Below are 23743 nucleotides of genomic sequence, written 5' to 3'. Positions count from 1 at the left end.
TTCAGAACTTCAACACCAACCTTGTGAAAGACTCACAAGAATTAGTAAACACATGAGACAGCTGTAAGGGTCTGTGACCAGACTTGTGGCAGTTAGGTAGATGCCATTTTCTATGCTCTAACAATTTCAGTTATTATTTTCACAGCACACTCCTTAAGAATTCAGTAGATTCTGTAAATTTCAGTTAGCAAATCTGAGAGATTTCTTTATTCTGTGAACTTTAGTATTTATTGAAATTGGCTGTACTAAATTCTATTTCCTTAGAAAAATATTCATTTTTTGTTCTGTGTAAATATTCTAAATCTAATCCAGAAAATACAAGGCACAAATACACCAATTGAGGGGGAAAGCCAAAGAAGCAGAATTTACACTGCATTTGTTGTCAATGTTAAATTCTCTTACTACAATCACAATCAGCACCAACTCCATGAGCAGCGTCCTCTATACACTCAGGCAAAGTTTCAAAAGGATCATGCTCCACATGCAGCTCCAGCTGCCAATGTACAGACTGAGCCTGAGGGAGGCCAGAGAGCAGCACTCTGCCCCATTCACCCTACAGACCACACATACAATAGCATGGGACACAGGTAAAGCTGTAGTTACCAGACACCAATCAGACAGTGAGAACAGGCAAGCACTATTTTTTAGAAAACAATTTATTATACAATCATGTTCTTTCTTCAATTTGAAAAGAACGTTGGCAAATCACAACAGGTACAAATGAGAAAGGTCAAAATATGCTTAGAACAATGAACTGAAATCCACGGTATTTCCTGGAACAGATATAAATAACTGGAGACTGAGGAGCTGCCCAATCATTCCTATCTTCTAACATTGACAAAGCTATAAAATACTCATCAGAAGTAACCAGTAAGCTTGCTGTTTAATTCTGTCAGGTGTGACTAAAGATTTTCTTTTCAGAAAATATTGTTTTAAACAACTGGTAATTAATCAATGAATCACTCACATTATAAATGCTGCTGGAGTCTGGCTATAAGACAAGAAGTGCCTATCTGCAGCCAAAGCATCTAGAGGAATGCTCATGTATCCTGTGCTTACTTACAAGTTCATGTATGTTGTAGGATGAGTTTCTCAGAAAGGAAGCATTGTTTTTGTAAGTGTTTTTATAAGTGTCAAGGTTCACTACCAAAATGTTGAGTCCTACCAAGAAAAACTAATGAACTTGTATTTTTTTGCACTATCACTGTGTGGTGATATCTGCCAAATTAACAGCTTTAAGAGAACGATTCTTTTTATCATTTTTTTTTTATTTTTAAGTAGTACATTCTTATTTTTACCCACTTTCTTTCTATTAATTCCTATCTTTTCTCCTTTTTTGACTTCTACATTTTTAAATTTAAACCAGTTCCTAGAAATCTCATGCATGTGTAAACACTTTCCTCAGTTTGGGGATCTACTTTAGTGTATCTTTAAAGGTGATGCTAAAACTTCACTACAAAAACAAAACAAAACAAAAAACCCTCAATTTCCTTTTGAGAGTATTTTTAGGGCCACAGCAACATTGAGTATCCAGTGCAAAAAAGGTCTCATATATACCTCCCTCTCTATCCATGATCCCATACTCCAATGGTAGATACGCTACACTCGGTAAACATACTTAGATGTATTGTTATCAAAGTCCACAGTTTACAACAAGGCCCACTCTTGTGCTTATTATCTGTAGGTTTTGACAACTGTATAATACACATCCTCCATTTTTACTATCACAGAGATCAGCCTCACTGCCTACGGCTTTACCTACTCAATTCTTCTTTCTCTATAACCTTAAATTCTTTCCTGTTTTCAGAAGGTCTGCCTTTTCAGAATGTCAGGCGGTTGGGGTCGCACAGTATATATATGGCATGTACAGATCATTTTTCATTTAGTATATGTGTCATTAAGTTTGACCATATGCTGTCATTTCTTCTTCATGCTGAGTGACATGAGACTGTCCAGATGTACCACAATTTGTCAACATCTTGGTTTTATTAAAAAATTTTTAAATTATGGATCAAGTTGCTATAAGCACCCAAGGTCACTTTTTGTGTGGAGGATTTAAGGTTTCAATTCATCTGAATAAGCACCAAAGAACCACACTCAGTATTGCATGTTGAGTATGTTGGTTGTACTATAGAGCCACAATTATAAAAGAACAAAACAGGTACCCAGACTACAGGAAGCAAATAGAGGAACCAGAACTAAACCCACCTAGTTACAGCTATAGTCAGACAGACAGACAGATACAGACACAGACACACACACACTTAACACAACCATTAGAAAAATCACTTTGGAGACTGCATCTCACAGCATATAGGAGTTGGACTGAGTACAGAGAGTAGTAACAGGCTTGCCCTGCATGCACAAGACGCTAGAATTTTCTATCACCACAATCAATAAATTAATGAATAGAACCTTTAACCAGATAAAGAACATATATAAAATATTCAGTTAACAGTCTCCTTAATAGAGAATTATCCAAGTATTCATTCTGTAATCATAAATAATACACAACTATTGTTATTTTACTTCAAAACATTATTGTGTGTGACATGTATGCCACAGTGCATGTGGGAAGGTCAGAGGACAACTCTTAGTTGCTTGTCTCCTCTCACCTTCATGTGGCTCAAGTACAGAACTGACTTGTAAGAGAAAAATTATAGGTGGTACATGTCTGTAATCCTAACAATTTGGGAGGCTGAGGCAGGATGGTGCCTGCAAATTTGGGACTAGTGTGGTGAGTTTCAGGCCATTCTGTGTGATTATGGTCCTGTGTGACTGAGGTCCTGTCTCAAAGCTCAAAAAACAAAAACCTTAAAAAGTAGAATATATTAAGTACCTACAAAGTTCATAAACTATTAAATATGTTACTAATATTAGTAATTCATCCTCAAAACCTTATTAGTTTTATATAAGTCAACTATAACTCATATAAGAAAGTACCACAAATTGAATGGCTTAATATTACTCTCACAGGGGTCAGCAGGGCCATACTTCTATTGTAGGGACATAACTCACGTTGTTCAGCCATTCAAAATGTGGTAGACATCTGTGTTGTTTCCATTTGTGAAATGAAATATATAATGTTTACAACACAGACATTCTTGCAAGTTTTGCATGGACCTGTTTAAATTTTCATGGGTATAGATCTAGGAGTGAAATGATGGGACTACGTAGTAATCTTGTATTTAATTTTTGAAGAACCAACTTTTCTAAAATGGTTACAATAACTTACATTCTTACCAGCAATACATGAACACTTCAGTTTTTCCACAACCTCACTAATAGTTGTTACAGTCACGTTCTTAATACAGATATCTAGAGTGTGAAATACTGTTCCACTTGTAATGTATGATGTATGATGTTCAACAATTTTATATGCTACCTACCACAGTGCAAAGACACTGTTCACTGAAGAATACATATTTGAAAAGCCAAGTATCAAGTGCATTAACATATGTAAAGTGCTACATCCAATGATCATTAGAATATCATCTACTTTCTATCTACCACTCCTACAGTCAGACATAAATACTGGCTAGAGCAGAGGCATCTTTCCTGGGCATCTAACATATGGAAGGAGTCAAACAGAATTGATTCAAAGCTCTCCCCTTCTCCTCCAAAATTAATTCATTTAAAAATAATTTAGATAGGCTAGAAAAGGTAGCTCAAGCCTGTAATTCAACCACACGGAGGCTATGACAAAATGATCTGAGTTAGAGGACAGCCTGGGCCACACAGTAAATTTCAGGCCAATTTGAAGTACTAACTGTGGTGGTTGGAGTAAGAATTGGCCCTCATTGGGCTCAAACATTTGAATGCTTAGTCACCAGAGAGTGGCACTATTTAAAAGGATTAGAAGGATTAGGTGTGGTCTTGCTGGAGGAGGTGTGTCAATGGACATTCTCTCTGCCTATGAATCAGGATGTAGCTCTCAGCTACTGCTTGAGGACCTGCCTGCATGTAGCCAGGCTTCCTGCCATGATGCCTATGGACTAAACCTCTAAAATGGTTAAGTAAGCCCCCAATTTAATGTTTTCTTTCGTAAGAACTGTCTTGGTCTCTTCAGAGCAACAGAATAGTGACTAAAACACTAACTAATCCTTATGGTAAGACAGGTTGAATAAATTACACTAGACAAAGACATCAAAGCATTTTCAAGGGTACCCTACTTGGTTCCCCTGGGCTACAGAGTTTATTATTTGACAAATAGCTTAAAGTTTTGGGGTACATAATATTCATTACTATATGCTAAAACAATAGTTAATTATCAGATATTAATCAAATTTAGATCAGGAACAAGGTACTTTGGGCAAATGGTTTACTATTAATTTAGAACTCACTATTAACTCACAGAAAAGCTGCCCCCCCCACTTCTGTTCTCAAATACAGTCACTAGGATGACTGTGGTCTTTTATGAAAGATATTTATTCATGGGGTAATTAGAACTTTGACAGTAGTGTAGAATACTTGGGGAAAAAGGTATTGAGTACTTTCAAGTTTTCACTTAATCTGGTAAGAGAAACATCTATCAACTGTGCAGACTGGTGCATGCTCATTTTTATGTCAACAATGCCCATTTGACAGCTCAGATACTGTCAAGACGGGAGGTTCGCTTTTTGGGTACATTTCTCAACTTCTCTAAGTGCCAGCACATACTACTCTTGAATTAATAGTGTACATTTTCACACTGTGATGGGTAGCTATTTTGTGGGCATGTGTGTTCCATGGTGCATGTGTGGTGGTCAAGAGACAACTATGGGAGTTGATTCTCTCCTATTCTGTGGGTTCTGAGGATTAAACTCAGGCTGTCAAGGTAGCAAACACCTTTAGGCACTGAGCCATCTTATTAGGCTCCAGAATCAAGTTTTATTCCTAAAAATTCTTGATCTGTGGTTAGTTCAATCTAGTGATATGCTCTGAGATCACAGAAAGCCAACTCAATGACTGACAACTGAGACATTCATATTTACCTGTGTCCATACTTTGGTTCAACTGTTGATCACTTGTTTCTCCATCTTCACTGATATATCCAGGTGGTGGCGTTTCTACAAAAGTTTAGAACAAATCAAATATAGCTGATTTGATTTCAGCTTTTATTCCCTGCTACCATATACAAGCAATGAGAAAATCAAGTTAGTATGCATGTATGTGTACACATATACATCATTATAAAAAGCAAAACTAGGTTTGCAATTGAGGGTCTAATCCATGACTTAAGGGTAAATCCCTAAAGCAGGCCTGTAACAAAACCCAGTTTTCCCGGCATATTTTCTTAAACATTATTTACCATCTGGTTCATGTGCACATATTCTGGAACAGCCAAAAACCTAACTTCAAAGATGCCTCTCAGTAGGATTCAAAGACATTAGTATTCTTAGTTTTTTTTAACTAGTAGACACCACACACGGATGGATACTTGGGAGAAGACTGATGTACCTACAGCTGGGATCTCAGATGACACTCAACTGTACCAGGCAGGTTACAGTAACATGACTCAGTGTTGACCTATCCTGAACACTACCTAAAAAAGCTCCCACCACCCCTGCTGGGATTTCTGACTGCTTAACAATTCTAAATGACTGAAGCAGAAAACCAGACAAAGCACCTGCTAAAAATATCAAGATTCTAACACATTTTCTGAATAAAATGTTTACATTCAGGAGGCACCTGTATAATTGAGTAAATTTCAAAGACAATAACATGTATACAATTTTATCATTTGTGATTTTAAGGGGAAAAGTTCAAAAAATTTTCAACAGTGTATCATTTTCAATTTTTAACAGTAACTCAATGCAGACACACAACATAAAAAAGATTCTGACATTATTCAAGGGGAAGGATGAGTTTAATCCCAGCACTTGGAAGGCAGAGGCAGGAGGATCTCTCTAAGTTCAAAGGCAACCTGGTCTACACAGTAAGTTTGTCTTAAGAACAAACTGTACTCTCCCAAATTCTCATCTAGAAGTCAGTATATCAAACGTTTATACTGAAATTTTAAAAACAAAGTATCTTCATAGATCCAAACAATAAAGAATAAAAATAAAAATAATTCATATTAATTTTAAAGATTAAAACTAAGAAAATTTAAAAAGCTGAGCTCTGCCGGTCTGGACATCAGTGTTTCAAAGGTCTAAGATGGAAACGTTCAATGTTAAGACACTTTACCTCATTCTATATTTATCATCCTCCATTATTATTTATCTATCAATTGATAAGCTATTAACATTAAAATAATGCTAAAAGTTCCTTTGAGGAACTGGAGCGATGGCTCAGAAGTTCAGAGCAGGTATTCTTGCAAAGAACCTGAAGTCAGCTCCAGCACTATGTCAGGTGACTCAACTCCGGGGGAGCCAACATCCCTTCCTGTGAGCACCTACACTCACATGCACATATACACATATTTATGTATAATTTAAAATAGTAAAAATAAAAACTTTGAAGAAATTATTTTGAAATGGGACAGAAGTAAATTCATGGGTTTTGCTGTCACTGGGAGCTGGAGAGCCTCAGTGTCCAGAAAAACAACTGGTGTATTTCACTTCTAATTTGCTACTTTATAAAACACTAACATCTAAATAACTAAAAGAATAAAGAAAAAAAAAGTCCAAATCCCTTAACATTAGGCGAATAAGCATTCTGAGTAACTTTGCAGGTAATTCTCTGGTGTCCGTCTCAGAAGACCATAACACCCTCACATTTTAATTGTTAGCATTATGGAGTAAAAACAGCTGCCACATCAAAGACTTTAATGTCTCACTTCATCTCTCTCTCTCTCTCTCTCTCTCTCTCTCTCTCTCACACATACACACACACACACACACACACACACACACACACACACACACACACACACAAACTCCCACTCCTAGCCACTTTCTAAGAGATACTCCCAAAAAAGGAAAGGTTTCATTTTATGATTCCTCTCTTCCCTCACCTCACTCCACTGTCCTATAATCTTTTCTCCTCTTCCTTACTAATGTCACAAAAAGTTTCTACATACTAGCACCTGGGGGCTAGAGGTGGGCGGCATGGGACAGGGATGCCCTTCAATCTAGTCTTCTGAAATAAATCAATACTTAAATGAGCTATTAAAACAAATAAAACTCATTTTTCTGAATCAAACATCATTTTCATAATGTAATACACCAAATACAAGTCTTTGATTCCCCACGTTTCTATTGTATAAAATAAAAGTTGGAATAGGAAAAAAAAAACCAGAAAGAGATGAGGATATAGATGAGGCAAGCAGGCAGGCAGAATACAAATGATTCCTGCTTAGTTTTTGCAAACAAAGAAAAGGCTGTTTTTGCTAGAAAACAGTCACACTATAGGAGTTGGCACTAAACTGTGCAGTGTTACTGGGCCACCTAAACAAGAGCCAAGAGCAGAGGTGAGCTCCAGTGAAACGGCTCAGGGCATTTCAATACTTCTTCTGCCTGCCAACCTCACCAATCCCGGGCATTCATGCACAGGTGGAAAGGGACACCTGAACCCAGAGCCGTCCCCTCCTCTCACACATGTGCACACATTCCCCACACACTCCACCAACGGTTTTAACAGTAGAATTTGAGGACCATGTAGTTGAATTCACTCATTTTTTTCAGCAGAATTAACTAAGGCCCAGGAGAAACATAATCAAGCGTCTTCTCTGTTTCAATGTGTTGTTTGTCTATAAAACTAAAATATTGTATGTACTAAGTGTTTATTCACCGTGAGCACTACCAACTGACCCATGGAAAAGGACTGTCTAGATGGGTGGTTCTGTGTTTGGTCCAGGGATACACTATGCTGACGCTCTGCACGTCTCTCTCTACTTCAGCAGCTATGACACACTTACGAGGATCTTTTGCCTACTTCTCATAGTACTTTGTTTAAAGTCACTGCAAAAGAAAATAAAACAAGAAGTAACCCTTCTACCAAATCAACTGTTTAATGTGTTGGACGTAGACACTGCACAAAATCATCATTCAACAAACCAGACTTCTCCATCCAGAGACAAGAACATTCTGAAAATTGAAACCACATTACTAACACTTGGCATTTGTTACAAGACTGTTACTAGACTGCTATTTACCTAAGTTTAAAGAGATTTTCAAGGCAAAAATACCTGGGATATAATTACTCTGTGGCTCAATTCCTGCTGGGAAGTTAGTGTTTTCTGGAATGGAGTGGGTATAGTCATCCAGAGGTGGCAGTTCTGTCAGGATCTCCGTGTGCCGAGGCACTAATACTGGAGGTAAAACTGCAAGTTCAAGAGAGCTGAGTTAGCGCAAGCGTGGGAAAGGGAGGCTTCTTTACTCCCAGTTGGCAAGGCAGAAGACAAGCGGCTTCACTTTTCAAAGTCCTGGCACACCTCTCTGCTACTATGACACTAAGAAACTGACAAATCTCATCGTGGAGTTCATTTACATAAGTCACCATTGAGGTTTCCAAATTAAGGTTTATTTTGTACTGTGGGGAACAATGTGACCCTCTCAATACTATAGTACCATAAGAATTTATAAAATTCCATTAGAAATGGTGAGAGAAAAGTCATCACTAAAGTCAGACATAATAATTTTTCTAAAAATGTAGGATTTGTTTTAGCTCACTAAATCCAAAGTCCTACTACACACTCCACTCGATTACTTCTCCTAAACGTTGTCAACAAGTGCTTCTGACAGCAGGCAGAGGAATGCCGACAGCAGACACTAAAGACACACAGACAACTCTCAGCAGAGAGCAAGTCTGTGCAACTTCCTGGATACGTACCTGGATGTCCAACAGAGTATATTCCCAAGAAATGGACATGGCCCTTTTCCAAGATAGTTTTTCCATAAAAGTTTGAAAAATAAGAAAGCATTTAAAACCCCTACCAAATAATATACTCAACTTAAGGTAGTTTATTACAATTTTACATTAAAATTTCCCTGAGGCACAAGGTATACTAGCCTCCAATCAGCCTTTTAGTTTAAAAACAATAAAACAAAAAACCAAAACCCACCTACAGTTTTCCTACCTGGTGTCTCAACTCTCTGGTAGTGGTAAGGATTTACACATACTTCATCTTTTTTCAGATTAAAAGCATATTCGCAGTTTTCAATCGCCTTGAGCTCATGGTGACTGTGAAGGTCCGGCCAGCGCCATAACCGACAATATATAACATGTGGCAACCCTTTCCGATGTGAAACCTGAAGACGACCATCAAGAGACCTATTCAGAAGCAAGGGGAAAGAGGAGGGCAGTTTGAAAAGGAGAGACTAGGTGTCATCAAAGGGATGAATTAATACTCTAAGAGCACAATGGAGGACACCACGGCCATCAACTTAGCTTTAGTGACATCCAGGAAGAACAGTGCCCTCTGGCTTGGTGTGACTGAGACAGCAGCGGCACGAGCTGCTGTCTCATATTGGTGTGCATATAACAACTCACATGCCAATGGAAGGCTAGCCTCATGGCAAGTGATCTACAAAGTGTCATGTGGTTATACTTGAAAACTTCATCAGTGTCTATTTTTAATAAGCTAGACTCTCAAAGGCATTAATTCTGAAGCAACTGGTTGTCAAAAAAAGGAAGTAGTATGAAAATGGTGATAAATATCAACAATGATGTGACAGTAACTTACTCGGACTAATGTAACTTGTTATTTAAGTGTGATTTTTGATATCTGAGGCTTATTTATGAAGCTCACACAGAAATGCAGATGAATGTGATGAATGTGAGATGGAATGGACAAATACCAATGTGCTTAAAAGAGAATGAAGTGATTTAAAAAAAGGATGAAAGAAAAACAAGTTAGCCTACTGTTAATTGTGATATAGCAGTTCATCAAATACCAGTATAAAGAAGAGATTAACAAGAAATTTAGGAAAAACTAGTCATGTATTTACTTAAAAATTAGGTCAATAACAAATTTGTCTAATCTTGGACTACAATGGGTATATAGATATAAAAAGGTCTTATTCTTTATGGGACACAATCATTTAAAGATTCAAAACTAACGTTGCATTGACCAAAACATCAGCTGAAACATTTCATATCTTTTTAATACTGGCAAGCAGATATTTACATGCTATGCCTCATTTACAGCAGTTAACATCCTAGGCAAAAGTTACACTAAGCAACCCCGTCGAGGTCTTCCAAGCACACCCTCCCACAAGTCTCTAGGGTTCCACAGAGGGCAGAATATTCACCTGGTTTGTTCAGAGAAGCTGTAAAGGCCTGTTGTATCCCACTGATCTACCGTGTTTGGTGTACTCAGTCCCCAAATTTCAGAGCAAGTGCTGTGCATAAAGTGAAAAACAAAAAGTTGATGTGAACATGGAAGCATGGTTATTCAAAGTACCATGATGCAAAGCATGGAGAATGTACAGAATACTTCCTTCACCCAGAAAATATATGTGGTTTCACCCATTATGAGTCACTGCTGGCCACTATATTTTCTATATGAAGGAAGCCAATAAAATGGAACATGTGACTCCAGATAAGTTATGATTATGTTTTTATATGTGAACACCAATGCTTGCTAACCTAATGAAATTATACCTATAATGTCCTTTCCAATTTCCTCTACTCCAAGAGTTCATTCTATGCCATCAACCCCATTAACAAAACTTCATTTCATTACTCAGTTTTAAAAACAACAGCAACAACAACAAACCCACTTCAATTAAAAATAGTTGTCAACTGGTACTTTTAACATAGAAAAAGTCCCACTGAAAATAAACATTTATCATTTGGGTGTGGTAGAACACACCTATAATCCCAGCACTTGGAGGGGAGCGGCAGGAGGAAAGGAGTTCAATGCTTGCCTAGGCTACCCAGTAAATTCAAGGCCAGCCTGGTCTATGAGACCTTGTCTCAAAAATAAGTAAGTAAAACAAACAAAGCAGATCTCCCCACGGCTAAGACTCCAGGTTGCCTATCTGTACTACTTACAGAGGTTCAGTTTTACTGAAGGTTCTGATTGCTTTCTTGCCATCGTTTATAAAGGGCACAGCAGATAAACAAAAGTCATTCTAATACAACACATTTTAAAATTTCTTTTCACATCTTTCCAGAACATAGGCAAGTCAAAGATAATTCACCCTACTTTCCATGAACTACTACTTCATCTCAAAGTAACTACTGGCCTGCGGGCAAAGGGAAGAATTTAAAGGGAACTTTCAGAATGGAGTTTTGATGGCCTTGTTTCTTGCCTACGAAGCTGTACTTTAATTCAATTCCACTTCACACATATTACCAAAGTCAACAAAATGAGAAAAAAAAGAACATTTCTAATAACCTTTAAAAATAAACTGATTAAGTTTCACACCTGCTCATCATTAGTGAGGTAAGTGGATCAGCACCGGGCAATGGGAAAGCACAGGCTCCCCTGAGGCTAGGGACGCTCTGAGGAGTGCTTCTCAACCCCTACTGCTGCAACCCTTCCATACAGTTCCTTGTACTGCAGTGACACCCTCCTCCCCGCCAATCATAAAATAATTTTGTTGCTACTTCATAACTGTAACTTTGCTACTGTTATGGATCATAATGTAATTATGTGTTTTCCGATGGTCTGAGGCAAACCCTATGAAAGGGTCTTTTGACACCCCAAGGAGTTATGACCTATAGATTGAGAACCACTGGTCTAGACTGACCCAGGGCCCCTTAAAACAAATTACAACGAAAGAAAACCCAAAATCATGAAAAAAAAAATTAAAGGAGCTGAAAAACATAAATAGGTAAATGTAAAAGATGGTATTATTTTCTCATAATTTCTAAGAAATAGAGGGAATCAAGAAAAATTTGCAACTGAAAGAACACACAGATGTAAGTTTTTGACAACAGTAAACAGAAGTGTAGAAAGCAATGGCATTACAAAGCTAAAGATGTTTACTACAGTCTAAAAAGCAACCAGAATTAAGACAACTTATACCTAAAGGAATACAGAAAATAAAAATGAAATGAGAAGAAAAAATAACTTCAAAGAGACCTGACAGAGGAAAACACAAAAAGCCACAAAGAGTAATAGAAAACAGAGCCCAACAAGATTTAAATCTAGTCACAGCAACAGTAACTTAACATCAATACTCTCTCACCTCCTCCAATGAAAGGTAGAGAACTGTCACACAACAACAAAGTATCCATACAAAAATCATGTACTTAAATAAAGAACAGTTATGACAGAAAGCCACCTACACAGGCATAATGTTTAATTAAGGAAAAGGTAGAGTAATATCAGAAACAAAGGTTGACAGAACATAGACAAGTGCAGGTAGTTTAGGGGAGAGGACCCAATTCTTGCCCTTGGTAGGGAAGCTGGAAATATTCTGGAAATACCTTGTCCTGGCTGAAAGCCAGGAATGCTGTAGAACTATTTGGGGATGGTGGTCCCTGGTCTGGTTTCTAATGATTTAGGGTCTCAACTCTTGAGGGGGAATGTTGTAAGGATTAACAGCTTTGGGGGACATTGAGGATGGGACATCTTCCCCCAACCTCCCATTTTCCTGTAATATTAGAAAGGCAAACATTGAAATCGCCTCTCCTTAACCTCCTGGACAAATTAAGAGTCCATGTATCCCTGGGCAGTAACATGTCATTCCGATCTACTTCAAATAATAGAACAGTACATACTATTGTCTTTTCTCTTAAGAGTTAATGCAGTTAGGCTTGTCAATCACCTGGCCAGAAATCCATTCGAAGAAAGCTGATTTATCTGAGGACATGATAAAGAAATGGAAGAAGGGGCTAGAGAGATAGCTCAATGGTTAAGCGTTCTTGGTGCTCTTACAGAAGGCTTGGGTTCAGTTTCTGGCACACATACGGTAGCTTACAATCACCTCTAACTCAAGCTCCAGGGGATCAGACGCCATCTTCTGAATGCTGTGGGCATGCACGTGGTACACACACATGCAGGCAAAACACTCATATACATAGAATAAAAATAAATAAATCTTTGGAGGGCGTCATTCCTTTTTTGAAATAACGTACTTGTCATCCCAAGACACCTTTCCTCTATGCAGCCACTTGCAAGGCTCCCACCACAGAGTGCCCTGGGACTTGCACACTCTTTCCTAAGTTACTCAGGAGTGTGTACCTTATCCCTTTCCTTCTTTCCCACCTCTTTTTCTTTCAGATACTGGCCAAATCCTGAGCATGTTTTCCTGGATACTTAGGGCTTTCACTTTCTCTGAAGCCCCTGCCTCTTCCAATTTCATATGGCTGCTTTGTCAAAACTCATTGCTTTCTTTGACCTTAAAGGGAATAGCTTCTCTCTTCCTCTCTCTCTCTCTTCCTGGCAATTGCCAGGGCAGTTTTCCTATCCTGGTCCTCTCTGAAATTCTAATAAAATTGTCCTTGAGCGTCTTTCCTAGTGTATGTTTAAGTTCTCTTACTGACAAAACTTAGAATCCAGCCGGGCGGTGGTGGCGCACGCCTTTAATCCCAGCACTCGGGAGGCAGAGGCAGGCGGATCTCTGTGAGTTCGAGGCCAGCCTGGGCTACCAAGTGAGTTCCAGGAAAGGCGCAAAGCTACACAGAGAAACCCTGTCTCGAAAAACCAAAAAAAAAAAAAAAACTTAGAATCCAGAAGGTAGCCCCAAATTCCCTAACAGCAATAAGACATAAGACTATGACCAAAGATAAAAACATAAAGCACTAAGGACCCTGAAAGTATCTAAAATCGGTTTCAAGAGAAGTGTGGGTTGGGGATACAGCCCAGAGACAGGGTGTTGTCTAGCCTGCAGGAGGCCACAGTTCCACTCCTAGTAGGTACCACAGGAAGAAAAGGGGGATAACAAAATACAGGAAGCAAAACCTGACAGATCAGTGAGAAATCAACACCGGAACAATCTCAGTTATTCTTTAAATAGATAGAGACACATACAGACAGACAGACACATCCTTACCCATCTGTAAGTCACAGAAGATCTGTACAGTATTAACAAATTCTCAAGTGTACATAAAAGTATTTTTCTTAAAAAAACCCACATACTGGGGCCATAAAAAGTCAATGAATTTTAGAATAAACAATACACATATAAATAACCTCTAAGTGAAATAAGAAATAACAAAATAAATTTTAAAATATTTTAAATGATAATGATGTCACAATATAAAAATGTTTGGGGAGGTGGGTGGACAGCTAAGAGATTCTGTAAAGACAAATTTACAGCTTAAAACACATTAAAACAAGATATTCTGAACCAGGCTTGGTAGTGCAGGTCTGTATAATACCAGTTACTCAGGCTGAGGCAGGAGGATCCCCAGTTGAATGCCTGCCTTGGCAACTTTGTGAGAAGTAAGAGGCAGACTAAGGACACAGCTTGGTGGTAGAAGTGCTGGCCCTGAGTGAATGAGGGAAGCTGGCCTACGTTCACTCCCTAGTACTCAAAAAGGAAGGCCCTGGGTTCAATTCCCACTCATAAAAAACCAATCAACTGGTGTTTTCAATTTTTATAGAAAACGATGCGACTCATCGGCACTGCCCTGGATGCTCTATCCAGTACCACAAAGAAAGAAAAACTAAAAACAAAGACTACAGAAAAGGAAGAACTATTAACTGCTTTCTTGGGACTAGTGCCTTAACTTTACATAGAAACCCTAGGGCGACTATGAAGAACCTCTACAATCCAATGGTGAACTGAGCAATGTTGTAAGATATACAAGCAAATGATAAAATCCACTGTATTCCCATTATCCCAGTAACAAATTAAGTATAAAAATGTAAAATACTTAGAAAAGGATTCAACAGGATATATAAAACTTGTTTATTAACAACTAAAAACAAAACAAAACAAAACAGAGACAAAAAAAAAACACCTGTAAATATACACTGTATTCATAGATGGAATGACTCCATATTGTGATGTCTCATTTTAACATAGTCTTTATCTTTCCAATCTATTAGTCATTATTTTTTGCAAAACATTTTTGTGACACTGCAGTTGATGAAACTAATCCGAAGTGTATGAAAATGCAAAGAATTCAAATGTGAGGTTTGCATCTGTGTCAATCTGTGTGTTACTAGGGATTGAATCCAGGATCTCCACATGCTAACTGTATTCAACTGGTGCCCTAGGGAAGCACTCTTTCACTCAGCCACACCCTTCACCAGTCACATAAGGGATTCTGAATAGCAGTAATAGTGATCGACCAATGAATCTGAGAAATACTCTGTTGATCGAAAGAAGCTCAACATTTAAGACTAGATACTGAATTGATTCCATTTACATGAAATTCTACAAGGGACAATACACTGAACTGACAAAGTCAATTCAAACCTTGCTTAGTGGCAGAACCATTGGGAAAGAACTGTCCAGGTAACTGGCAGATCCTATATGACACACTGGCGCATTTACTGGCCAAACCTAATATGTGTGAACACCTGATACATGCACTTCATATATGAAAATTTTATGAGGTTAAAAAAATAAGAGCCAGAAATGGTGGCCTAAGCCTATAATCTCGGCACTTGAGAGACTGAGACAGGATCTAGATCCGGTTCAAGCCAGGCTGGGATATATAGTAAGACCTATTTTTCAAAAACAGCAGCAGCAACAAATTACATTTCTATGCATTCAAACAATATTAGTGGAAATCAACAAGAAACAGCTATATGGTACTCAACGTGAAACACAGAACATGCTATACAAGAACGAAGGGTTTGCAAATATTACAGATAGCAAAAGGTCTGAAAAAGACCTGCAATGTGAAATAAAGTGTCCTAAAGAAACAGGTTTTTTGTTGTTGTTGTTGTTGTTGTTTCTGTCTGTTTTGCGGTACTGGGGGGTTGAAAAGTTTCGTTCTCTCTAACAATGACACCAATACCCCAAACACATTAACTCTACATTTCCTAGTTTGACTGTCTAACTTCAATTATACCAGAAGAAAATGCTCTAGTAACTTCTGACTAAATTTAATGCTGTTTACTAATGGAATTGACAAAGAATGTTATAAAAATGTGACCTATGATGTAATAGACATTTACAATGATGTCTTGCGTTACTATTAAGACAGATGAGCAAGCACACTTGTGTCTGCATCGTATGCAAAGCCGCAGAGTTCTTTGTATGGAACAGTTTCTCTAGGGCAGATTACCACACATGGATTATATAGCTTTCTTGCTTCTCTATTCACCCTGAATAAAAAGGGTGTGGAGAAGAGAAATGAAACATTTATTAAAACCCTAAGGGCACAAATATGACAACCATATTCATCAGCATACAAACATACTAGTTATCTCTGTATTCATGAAATTATTTAGCAATAAACTTAGAAGAAATCCTTATCAAATTTCCCTATTAATCCCATTCACAGGAAGTACCATAACTAACATATTTAAACTTTCCCTGGGTCTGTTTCCCTGGTTCAGCAGTAAAAGCACTTGCCACAAAAGTCTGACAACCCGAGTTCAAGCCCAAGACCACATATCTAAAAGCCAGACAGAGTGGTGTGCAGTATGTAACGGCAGCACCCTGAAGTGCCATGAGAGGTGGGGATGGCAGGTCAGCCAGCCTGGAGCATGCAGTGCGGCAGAGCAACAGCAGATCGCACTTCAGCCCGGGAGAAGGGAAGGACTGACTCCTGAAAGTTGTCTGACTCACACCATGGCATGTGTGCTCATCTACCAACACACACACACACACACACACACACACACACACACACACACACACACTTTCCTTCACCTAAAATAACAATAAACTCGCATTTGAAGCTCAATTTAAATTTTAAAATCTAACATATAATTTATAAGCTGTATCTTAGAATACAATTTTATTAACTAATGTTTTGTACTTCATTTTAAATGTCCATGAACATGCTTGTGTTAATACACTTTTTACATAAAGGACATGTTTATTTATGCATATACATGTTATTGGAAAATAAAAGACAGTAAGAACTCAGTTCAAGAAAGCACTCACTTGGTATTGGACCTCCCAGTACAAACGTGCTATACCAGCACAAAAATTAATCACAGGTTTCAGGCTAGCCTGCGCTACATTTGAGGCCAGCCTAGGCTACATTATAGATGGAGAGTTCTTTCTCCGGGTCCTGCCAAGCCTCTTGCGGAGGGAAGGACAGGAGCAGCAGTGAAGGGTAAGGTTTTTAGCGCTTAGCTATTACTCTGACCTCTTGGGCTTTCATCTCTGCATTGGCTCTGTGTTTCTTATTTAACAAGATGGTTACATCTACACTACATAGAAAATTCAAAGCACACTTGAGTTACATAGTGAGGTCCAATTTTAAAACTCAAAGGGCTAAGGATATAGCTCAGTTGTAACATGCCTATCTAGCAGGTGTAAGTATCTTGGGTTTAATTTCCAGTACTACAGAAGGAAAAGGAAGGAGAAAGCACAAACCAGGATGGCAGGCCATGTACCCATCACTCAGGAAATACAGGCAGGTGGATCACTGAGTTCAAGGTTAGGGAAGACTGGGAAAGGGAGGAAGGGGGAGACCAAAAAAAAAAAAAAAAAAAAGGAGGAGGGGGATGGGGAGAGAGGGAGAGAGGGAGAGAGGGAGAGGGGAAGAGGGGGAGAGGGAGAGGAGAGAGAGAGAGAGAGAGAGAGAGAGAGAGAGAGAGAGAGAGAGAGAGAGAGAGAGAAAGAAAGAAAGAAAGAAAGAAAGAAAGAAAGAAAGAAAGAAAGAAAGAAAGAAAAGCAAGCACGTTACTTTGGGCAAAAGAAGACACATTCTCCAGAACCCAGTAAGTCTTTAAACTAGTTTTACTATTCATATTCATACTATTTGTATGATTTACAACTATAACTAACAACCATTGTTTGAGCAATTTATTTTTTTTATAACCTTCTTTGTCTAAAGAGAATGCTTCTTCTGCATATCAAACTGGGTAAGGATATAGGATACCCCTTTGAAAAATTAAAGCAGGTTGAGAATTGAACAAAATTAAATGGTTAATCAATTAGAGAAGGGCCTCAACAAAACAAGCTTCACTCGAGACTCTTTTGATGAGTGATATACTCACATAATATGGATTTGTAGGGAAGACTCTAAGAAGCCACTACTACTTCTACTGATGACAAACTAGTCCTTTCATTTTTAAATATCTCAAAGTTTGTATTTTAGATAAACTCAGGAATCAACAATGATCATAGTAACAAAAGGCTTCCACGACTGAATACTCTACCTGCCACCACCCTACACAAATGAAAAAAAAGGACACCTACCTCTAGAAAGTTGTGTGCATGCAGGCCAGAAGACAGATCACCCAAAGAACATCTAGGTGTCTGTCTTCTCGACTTTTTTTTTTACGACAGGGTATCTCAGACACTACCTGATCTGGCCCATGAGCTTCTGGAAATTCTGTCTCACCTCCTACCTCCCAATAGAGATAGATGCTGGGATGGCAGACTCCACTGCTACTACACTGATGTTGATGTGGGCTCTGGGATCTGAACTCACTCAGGTCATCAGGCTTCAGCGGCCAGGTGCTTTAAACCACTGAGCCATCTCCCCAGGCACATTCACCTTATTTTTATGACAGAGTTCCTCGCTGGCCTGGAATTCACCTAGTTGGCTAGGCTGGCTGACAGTGAGTCCCAGGGTTTCACCTGTCTCTGCCCATTCCCACCAGGTGCTGGGATGGAACTCACATCCTTGTGCTTGCCTGTGCTTCCTTCCCAGTCCTCTCCATAGACTTTTCTTGTTCCTTCCACTGCACCAAGAAAGGACCTTTGGAATCCGTGCCTTAACATATTAGCAAAGAACACAGGTAAACAATGACTAGGTCTTCACTGATAAAAAAAAGAAATATATTTCATTAAAATATAAATTCCATTTTATAGCTCAAGAAGCTACAACATAGACTAAGCATAGTGGCACATGCCTTTAGTCCCAGCATTTGGGAGGCAGAGGCAGGTAATTTCTAAGTTCCAGAACAGGACGGTCTACAGAGTGAATTCTAGGACAGCCAGGGCTTGGCCCATTACGACACTGAGTAACATTAACTCTAAGTTCTGTGATTTGGCCTTTAAGAATTTCTAGGCAGTGGAGGGCATGGTAGCTGGCAGATTGCCTGCCACAGTATGTACAAAGCCCTAGGCTTAATTCACAGCACTGCATAAAAGAGTGCGGTGGCATGTGCCTATAACCCCACACTTGGAAGGTAGAGGAAGGAGGACCTGGAATTCAGAGTCCCATCCTCAATACAGTGAGTACAAGGCCACCTAGGTCACAGAAACCTTGTCTCTTAAAAGGTTTCTTGAAATTCTTATAGCCTGTCCTCAATTTTGATTCTTCCTTCTACTTGTCAGGTACAGATTACTTACCTTTGTGAGCTGCGTTTTACCACCCACCATCCTTGTTGGCCATACACTTGAGAAAAGGCCCTGTGATGGTTCTCGCTCCACTCTAAGGACCCCGCTTGCTCTGCTCACTCCCCATGAACTCTCTCTCCTTCTGCAGTGATGATCTGGTTGTCTTCCCTCTCTTTCGTTTCTACTCTAAATGACGAGGTTAAGTAATGCTTAAAACTCCCTGTACAGCGTATTTCCTCTTTTTATAGAAAACACCAACAAAATTGCTATCTACACACACACACACACACACACACACACACACACACGTTTTTCTTTTAGAAAGTAAGCACCTGAAGGACACAATAAGGAGGTTTTCTCTATATTCTAATGTGCCTAGCACACTGTCAAAACTCAATAGAGGAGAAAAGACATGGTAGACATCTCAAATCAACATATACTTCATCGACACAATAACTATGTTTCCTTGGTTCACTTGTAAAATGTATAATGTATGGCACAAACCTTAATGGCACAGTTTGGTTTTTTTTTTTTTTTTTTTGAGTTTTAGAAAATACTTTGAGTTTTATAAATTGTGTCATTTTCAACCTTTTTAAACCCATTCCTCATGTCCCTTTCTTGATTAACTTTCACTCCCCCTATTTCCTACTTCCAGTGGCAACTGCTAAATTCATTTTCTCACCTTAAATTTATAGTCTTCCAGAATGTACTAGAAACAGAATTCTACACTGTATACTCTTTGGGGTTCAGCCTCACTCAAGCAGCACAATGATTCTGAGATTCATCTATGCTAATGTGGAGCACAATTCTTTCTATATGTGTTTGCTGAGCTTCCCATTCCCCGAACAAACCAGTTTTTTTTAGTCACTGTTTGCTGATCGCTATATACCCAACCTGCGGCCAGGTTGTCTCACTATCAGGACTAAAGCTGCTACAGACATCCAAGCTGGAGAACACATCTGTTGTGGACACAGAGTTTCCTACTGGTGTTGGGTCTAGAACTCCTGAGATATTACCAGATGCATGCTTGGCTGTATTGAAAATGGATAGCTCTTCTTCCTGAGTGGATGTGCTCCCTCATGATCTGAGAGTTCCAGGTACAGTCTATTTAATTATTCTGGTGACTGTATTGTGGTATTTCCTTACGGTTTCAGTTGTAGTTTTCTAGTGACTAATGATACTGCAGTTCCCTGTCCCAACTGGTCCTTTGTATCTTTTGTGACATATCCAAATTTGTCAATTTAAAACCTGAGCCACTCATATTTCACTAATAAATTACAGAATTCCTTATAAACTCTGCATATAATCTTCTCTCAAAAATATGTTTCACAATTATTTCTCCCCCACTCTGGCCTATTCTCTCTAAAACACTCTTCTGGTGAGCTGCTTTTAACACCAACACAATCGGGCATAACTTTCACTTGAAGTCAGTGCCCTTTAAAGAGAGAGCCTACTCACTCCCAAGCCACAAATATAAAATGTAGTCAACTCCCTATGTTTTCTTTTTCCTTTTTTCGGTTTTTCGAGACAGGGTTTCTCCGTGTAGTTTTGGTGCCTTTCCTGGAACTCACAAAGATCCACCTGTCTCTGCCTCCCAAGTGCTGGAATTAAAGGCATACGTGGTTTTCTTAAACACGTTTTCTGGTTTTAACTCCTGGATGAGAACAATGATTCACCTAGGATTTTCTGAGACAGTGTAACAGGAGGCCCAGCTCTTTCTTCCATGCAGATATCCAACTGTTCAAGCGCTCCCTTTTCAAAGACTCTCCTTTCCTTACTGGACCACCCTGCACCGCTATCTTTATTCAAACACCTCAACAACTTTTAATATTTTCTCACACTTTACTTTATGTATTTATAGTGCATGTGTGCACACATGCATGTGGAGGTCAGAGGACATCTTGTGGTGAGTCCTGGGGACTGAGCTCACGTTGTTGTATCTCAGGCCTGGTGACAAGCACTTTAACCCACTAACCCGTTTCCCCAGCCCTCAGTTTCCCTCATTTTACACCACTTATTTCTTTATATGTCAACAGCACTCTGTAAGTTTTGAAGCCCAATAACTTAATATTACTGAGGGGCTCAACTAAGAAACAGGATTAACCTGTCAACTCATCATCTGGCAGTTTCAACACCTGAGTTGTGTCTTGGTTGGCCACCTCACAAAGAGGGGACACGTTTTCTTTCTCTGAAGTTGAGTATCTAGGACTGCGAGCAAGACCTGGTGGAGCATGCGGTGGAGATGCTAGGTTTGGTCACGTTCTTTCACCATTGACTTCTGCTCAGCAGGCTGGAGTCAAATGACACGCTCTTTGAGCAAGTCCAATCACTTTCTCCCATTTCCTGTAAAAAATCTACTTCAGCCAGGCGTGGTGGCACAGGCCTTTAATCCCAGTACTAAGGAGGCAGAGGCAGTCAGTGGTCTACAAAGCGAGTTCTAGGACAGGTAAGGCTGTTACACAGAGAAACCCTGTCTTGAAAAACCAAATAAATAATCAACAAACAAATAATCCATTTCTTTAATCTTCAGCAGGCTTACTGTAAATCTGCCTGCCCCACACACGTGGTTAGCAGTGACCTTCAACACCATTTAAAAACATGTGGGGCTTCCCTATGTAGCTCATCCCTTGCTGGCTCTCAGCTTTCAGTGCTGGTGTGTCCAGTGTTGTCAGAGATACAGTGGGTTCTTCGCTGGAATTTTAGCTACCATGCATATTTTGTGTGGATAAAAGCAAAATCTATCATTCCATTCGTCTTTTCTTTTACCAACTGGCAAATGCTATCTAAAATGTGTCTGTTCTTGTTTCTCTATGACCTCAGGCTGCTTCAGTTCGTGCAGCTGTTATGTGACATAGGTCAGTCTAACGGAAGATATACTGACCGTGCTAAGAACCCATTCTTCTTCCTTTGGCAAAGCTTTGGAATGTCATGGAGAGACCTTAGATCTTTTCTCTTGTAAGCAAACTGTATTCCTAGGGATTTAGTTTTACTAATGGAATTATTTTCTTACTATCACCCTTCTACTTGTTTGAGCTGGTATTTATAAAATGTTATTGGCTTCAGATAGACAATGAGTCTGTGAAGGACAGCTTCACTGGATTTACTCATTTGCTTTTTTCCATGTTAATAATTATGTTACAGAAAGAATGGTGATCCACTCACTCACCTTTGTTTTCTAGACTTTTCATTAACTCACTGAACTGATTAGTTCTTTCACTAAAGTAATGAGCTGAAACACAAAAATAGGTGTTTTTGTCTAGTTACTGATCTTAGAGAAATTAAGGTCTTCTGTAATTAAATGTATGTCATCTCTTTTCTTAATGTCTCAATCAGATAAGAGACTCCAAGCTGCTGGGAGTATAAATGGACTATGAATTTTGTTAAGATGCTTTTGACCTTAACCTTCAGGTTTCTCTGCTGTTAATTCAGTGAATTACAACAATTAAATTAGAAGTCACATACTGATATTGCAATTAGCATAGTATAGATCATAGTCAAATTATGATGCATTTTCCTTCTATTGCACATCACTTGAGTGCATGCCAACAATCTTTTCTGTTCTAACCAATACTAACAAATAATTCCTTTAGTAACATCGTTGTCAAGTTATGGTTAAATAAACACCTGCACCCTTCTTTGGTTTGGCACAGCCCTTCTTAGATATGGAAGGACCCGAAAGGGAACCTGCAATGCCCCCCGCCCCCACTCCCGTATTTTTTACATCTACCTCTAAGTGTTTTCACAATGCTACCTGAGATCCTCCTACACGCTCCCTATCTTTGAAAACTACCACAGATATACAACATCCTTGGCCACTGAAATCATTTAATATCAAGGCTAAAAAGGGTTTGTGGGACTATTTCAAGCCACTCGAGAAATTATGAACTTTTTACTTAAACAAAATATAGCTAATGCTGAAAGAGGACAAAGACTTTAATAATACAGCACATGGATCTTCTAATTTTATTTTCACATATAGTCTAACAATTCAAAAAATAGTATCCCAAACGGGAAAAAAAATTCTAATACACACATCATTTTAATCTTTTAAATCAGATGCAGAAAAATCTGGAATATATTCCAGACATAAGACAGGGATGACTAAAAAATGGAATCTTGTAACAATGAAGGCATAGATTTTTGCAATGCTTTCATTTGGTTGTAAAGAAATCATTTATGGGACTGAGGGATATCTCATGGGTAAAGCAGCTGGCTTACAGCCAAGCCAGATGACCTGAGTTCAAACTCTGGGACCCACACAGTGGAAGGCGAGAAGTAACTTCTGTAAATTGTTCTCTGACTTCCACACACCTACTCCCCTACAAATAAATAGTTTTTAAATGTCTTTATAATATAACAACAAATATTCAAAAATTAGCACACCATCAAATAGAAATGAATTCCCATTTATATAGCAAGGGTTTTTCACATGTAGCAAGCAAATGTTTAGGTAATGTGCAGACTACCTTCTATTTATACCTAGTAATGCACATGCCATA

General features: G+C 38.8%; 1 protein-coding gene across 3 annotated transcripts in view; it reads right to left on the bottom strand.

Moving 5' to 3' along the window:
• Positions 1 to 23743, bottom strand: part of Smad2 (SMAD family member 2) — a 77595-nt gene that overhangs the window by 9096 nt on the left and 44756 nt on the right. For 2 of the 3 annotated variants that reach the window (XM_059246092.1, XM_059246093.1), the window contains exons 3-6: positions 10176 to 10265; positions 9002 to 9195; positions 8111 to 8245; positions 4974 to 5048 (exon numbers count right to left, since the gene is read on the bottom strand). In XM_059246092.1, coding sequence (XP_059102075.1) covers positions 4974 to 5048; positions 8111 to 8245; positions 9002 to 9195; positions 10176 to 10265 — 494 coding nt within the window. The remainder of the gene's footprint in view (positions 1 to 4973; positions 5049 to 8110; positions 8246 to 9001; positions 9196 to 10175; positions 10266 to 23743) is intronic. The other variant, XM_059246094.1, reaches the window with a different exon arrangement.

Source organism: Peromyscus eremicus, chromosome 19 (assembly GCF_949786415.1).
Source record: "Peromyscus eremicus chromosome 19, PerEre_H2_v1, whole genome shotgun sequence".
Taxonomy (NCBI): Eukaryota; Metazoa; Chordata; class Mammalia; order Rodentia; family Cricetidae; genus Peromyscus; species Peromyscus eremicus.
The sequence above is the reverse complement of the archived record's forward strand: the minus strand, read 5'-3'. Positions and strand labels throughout refer to the sequence as shown.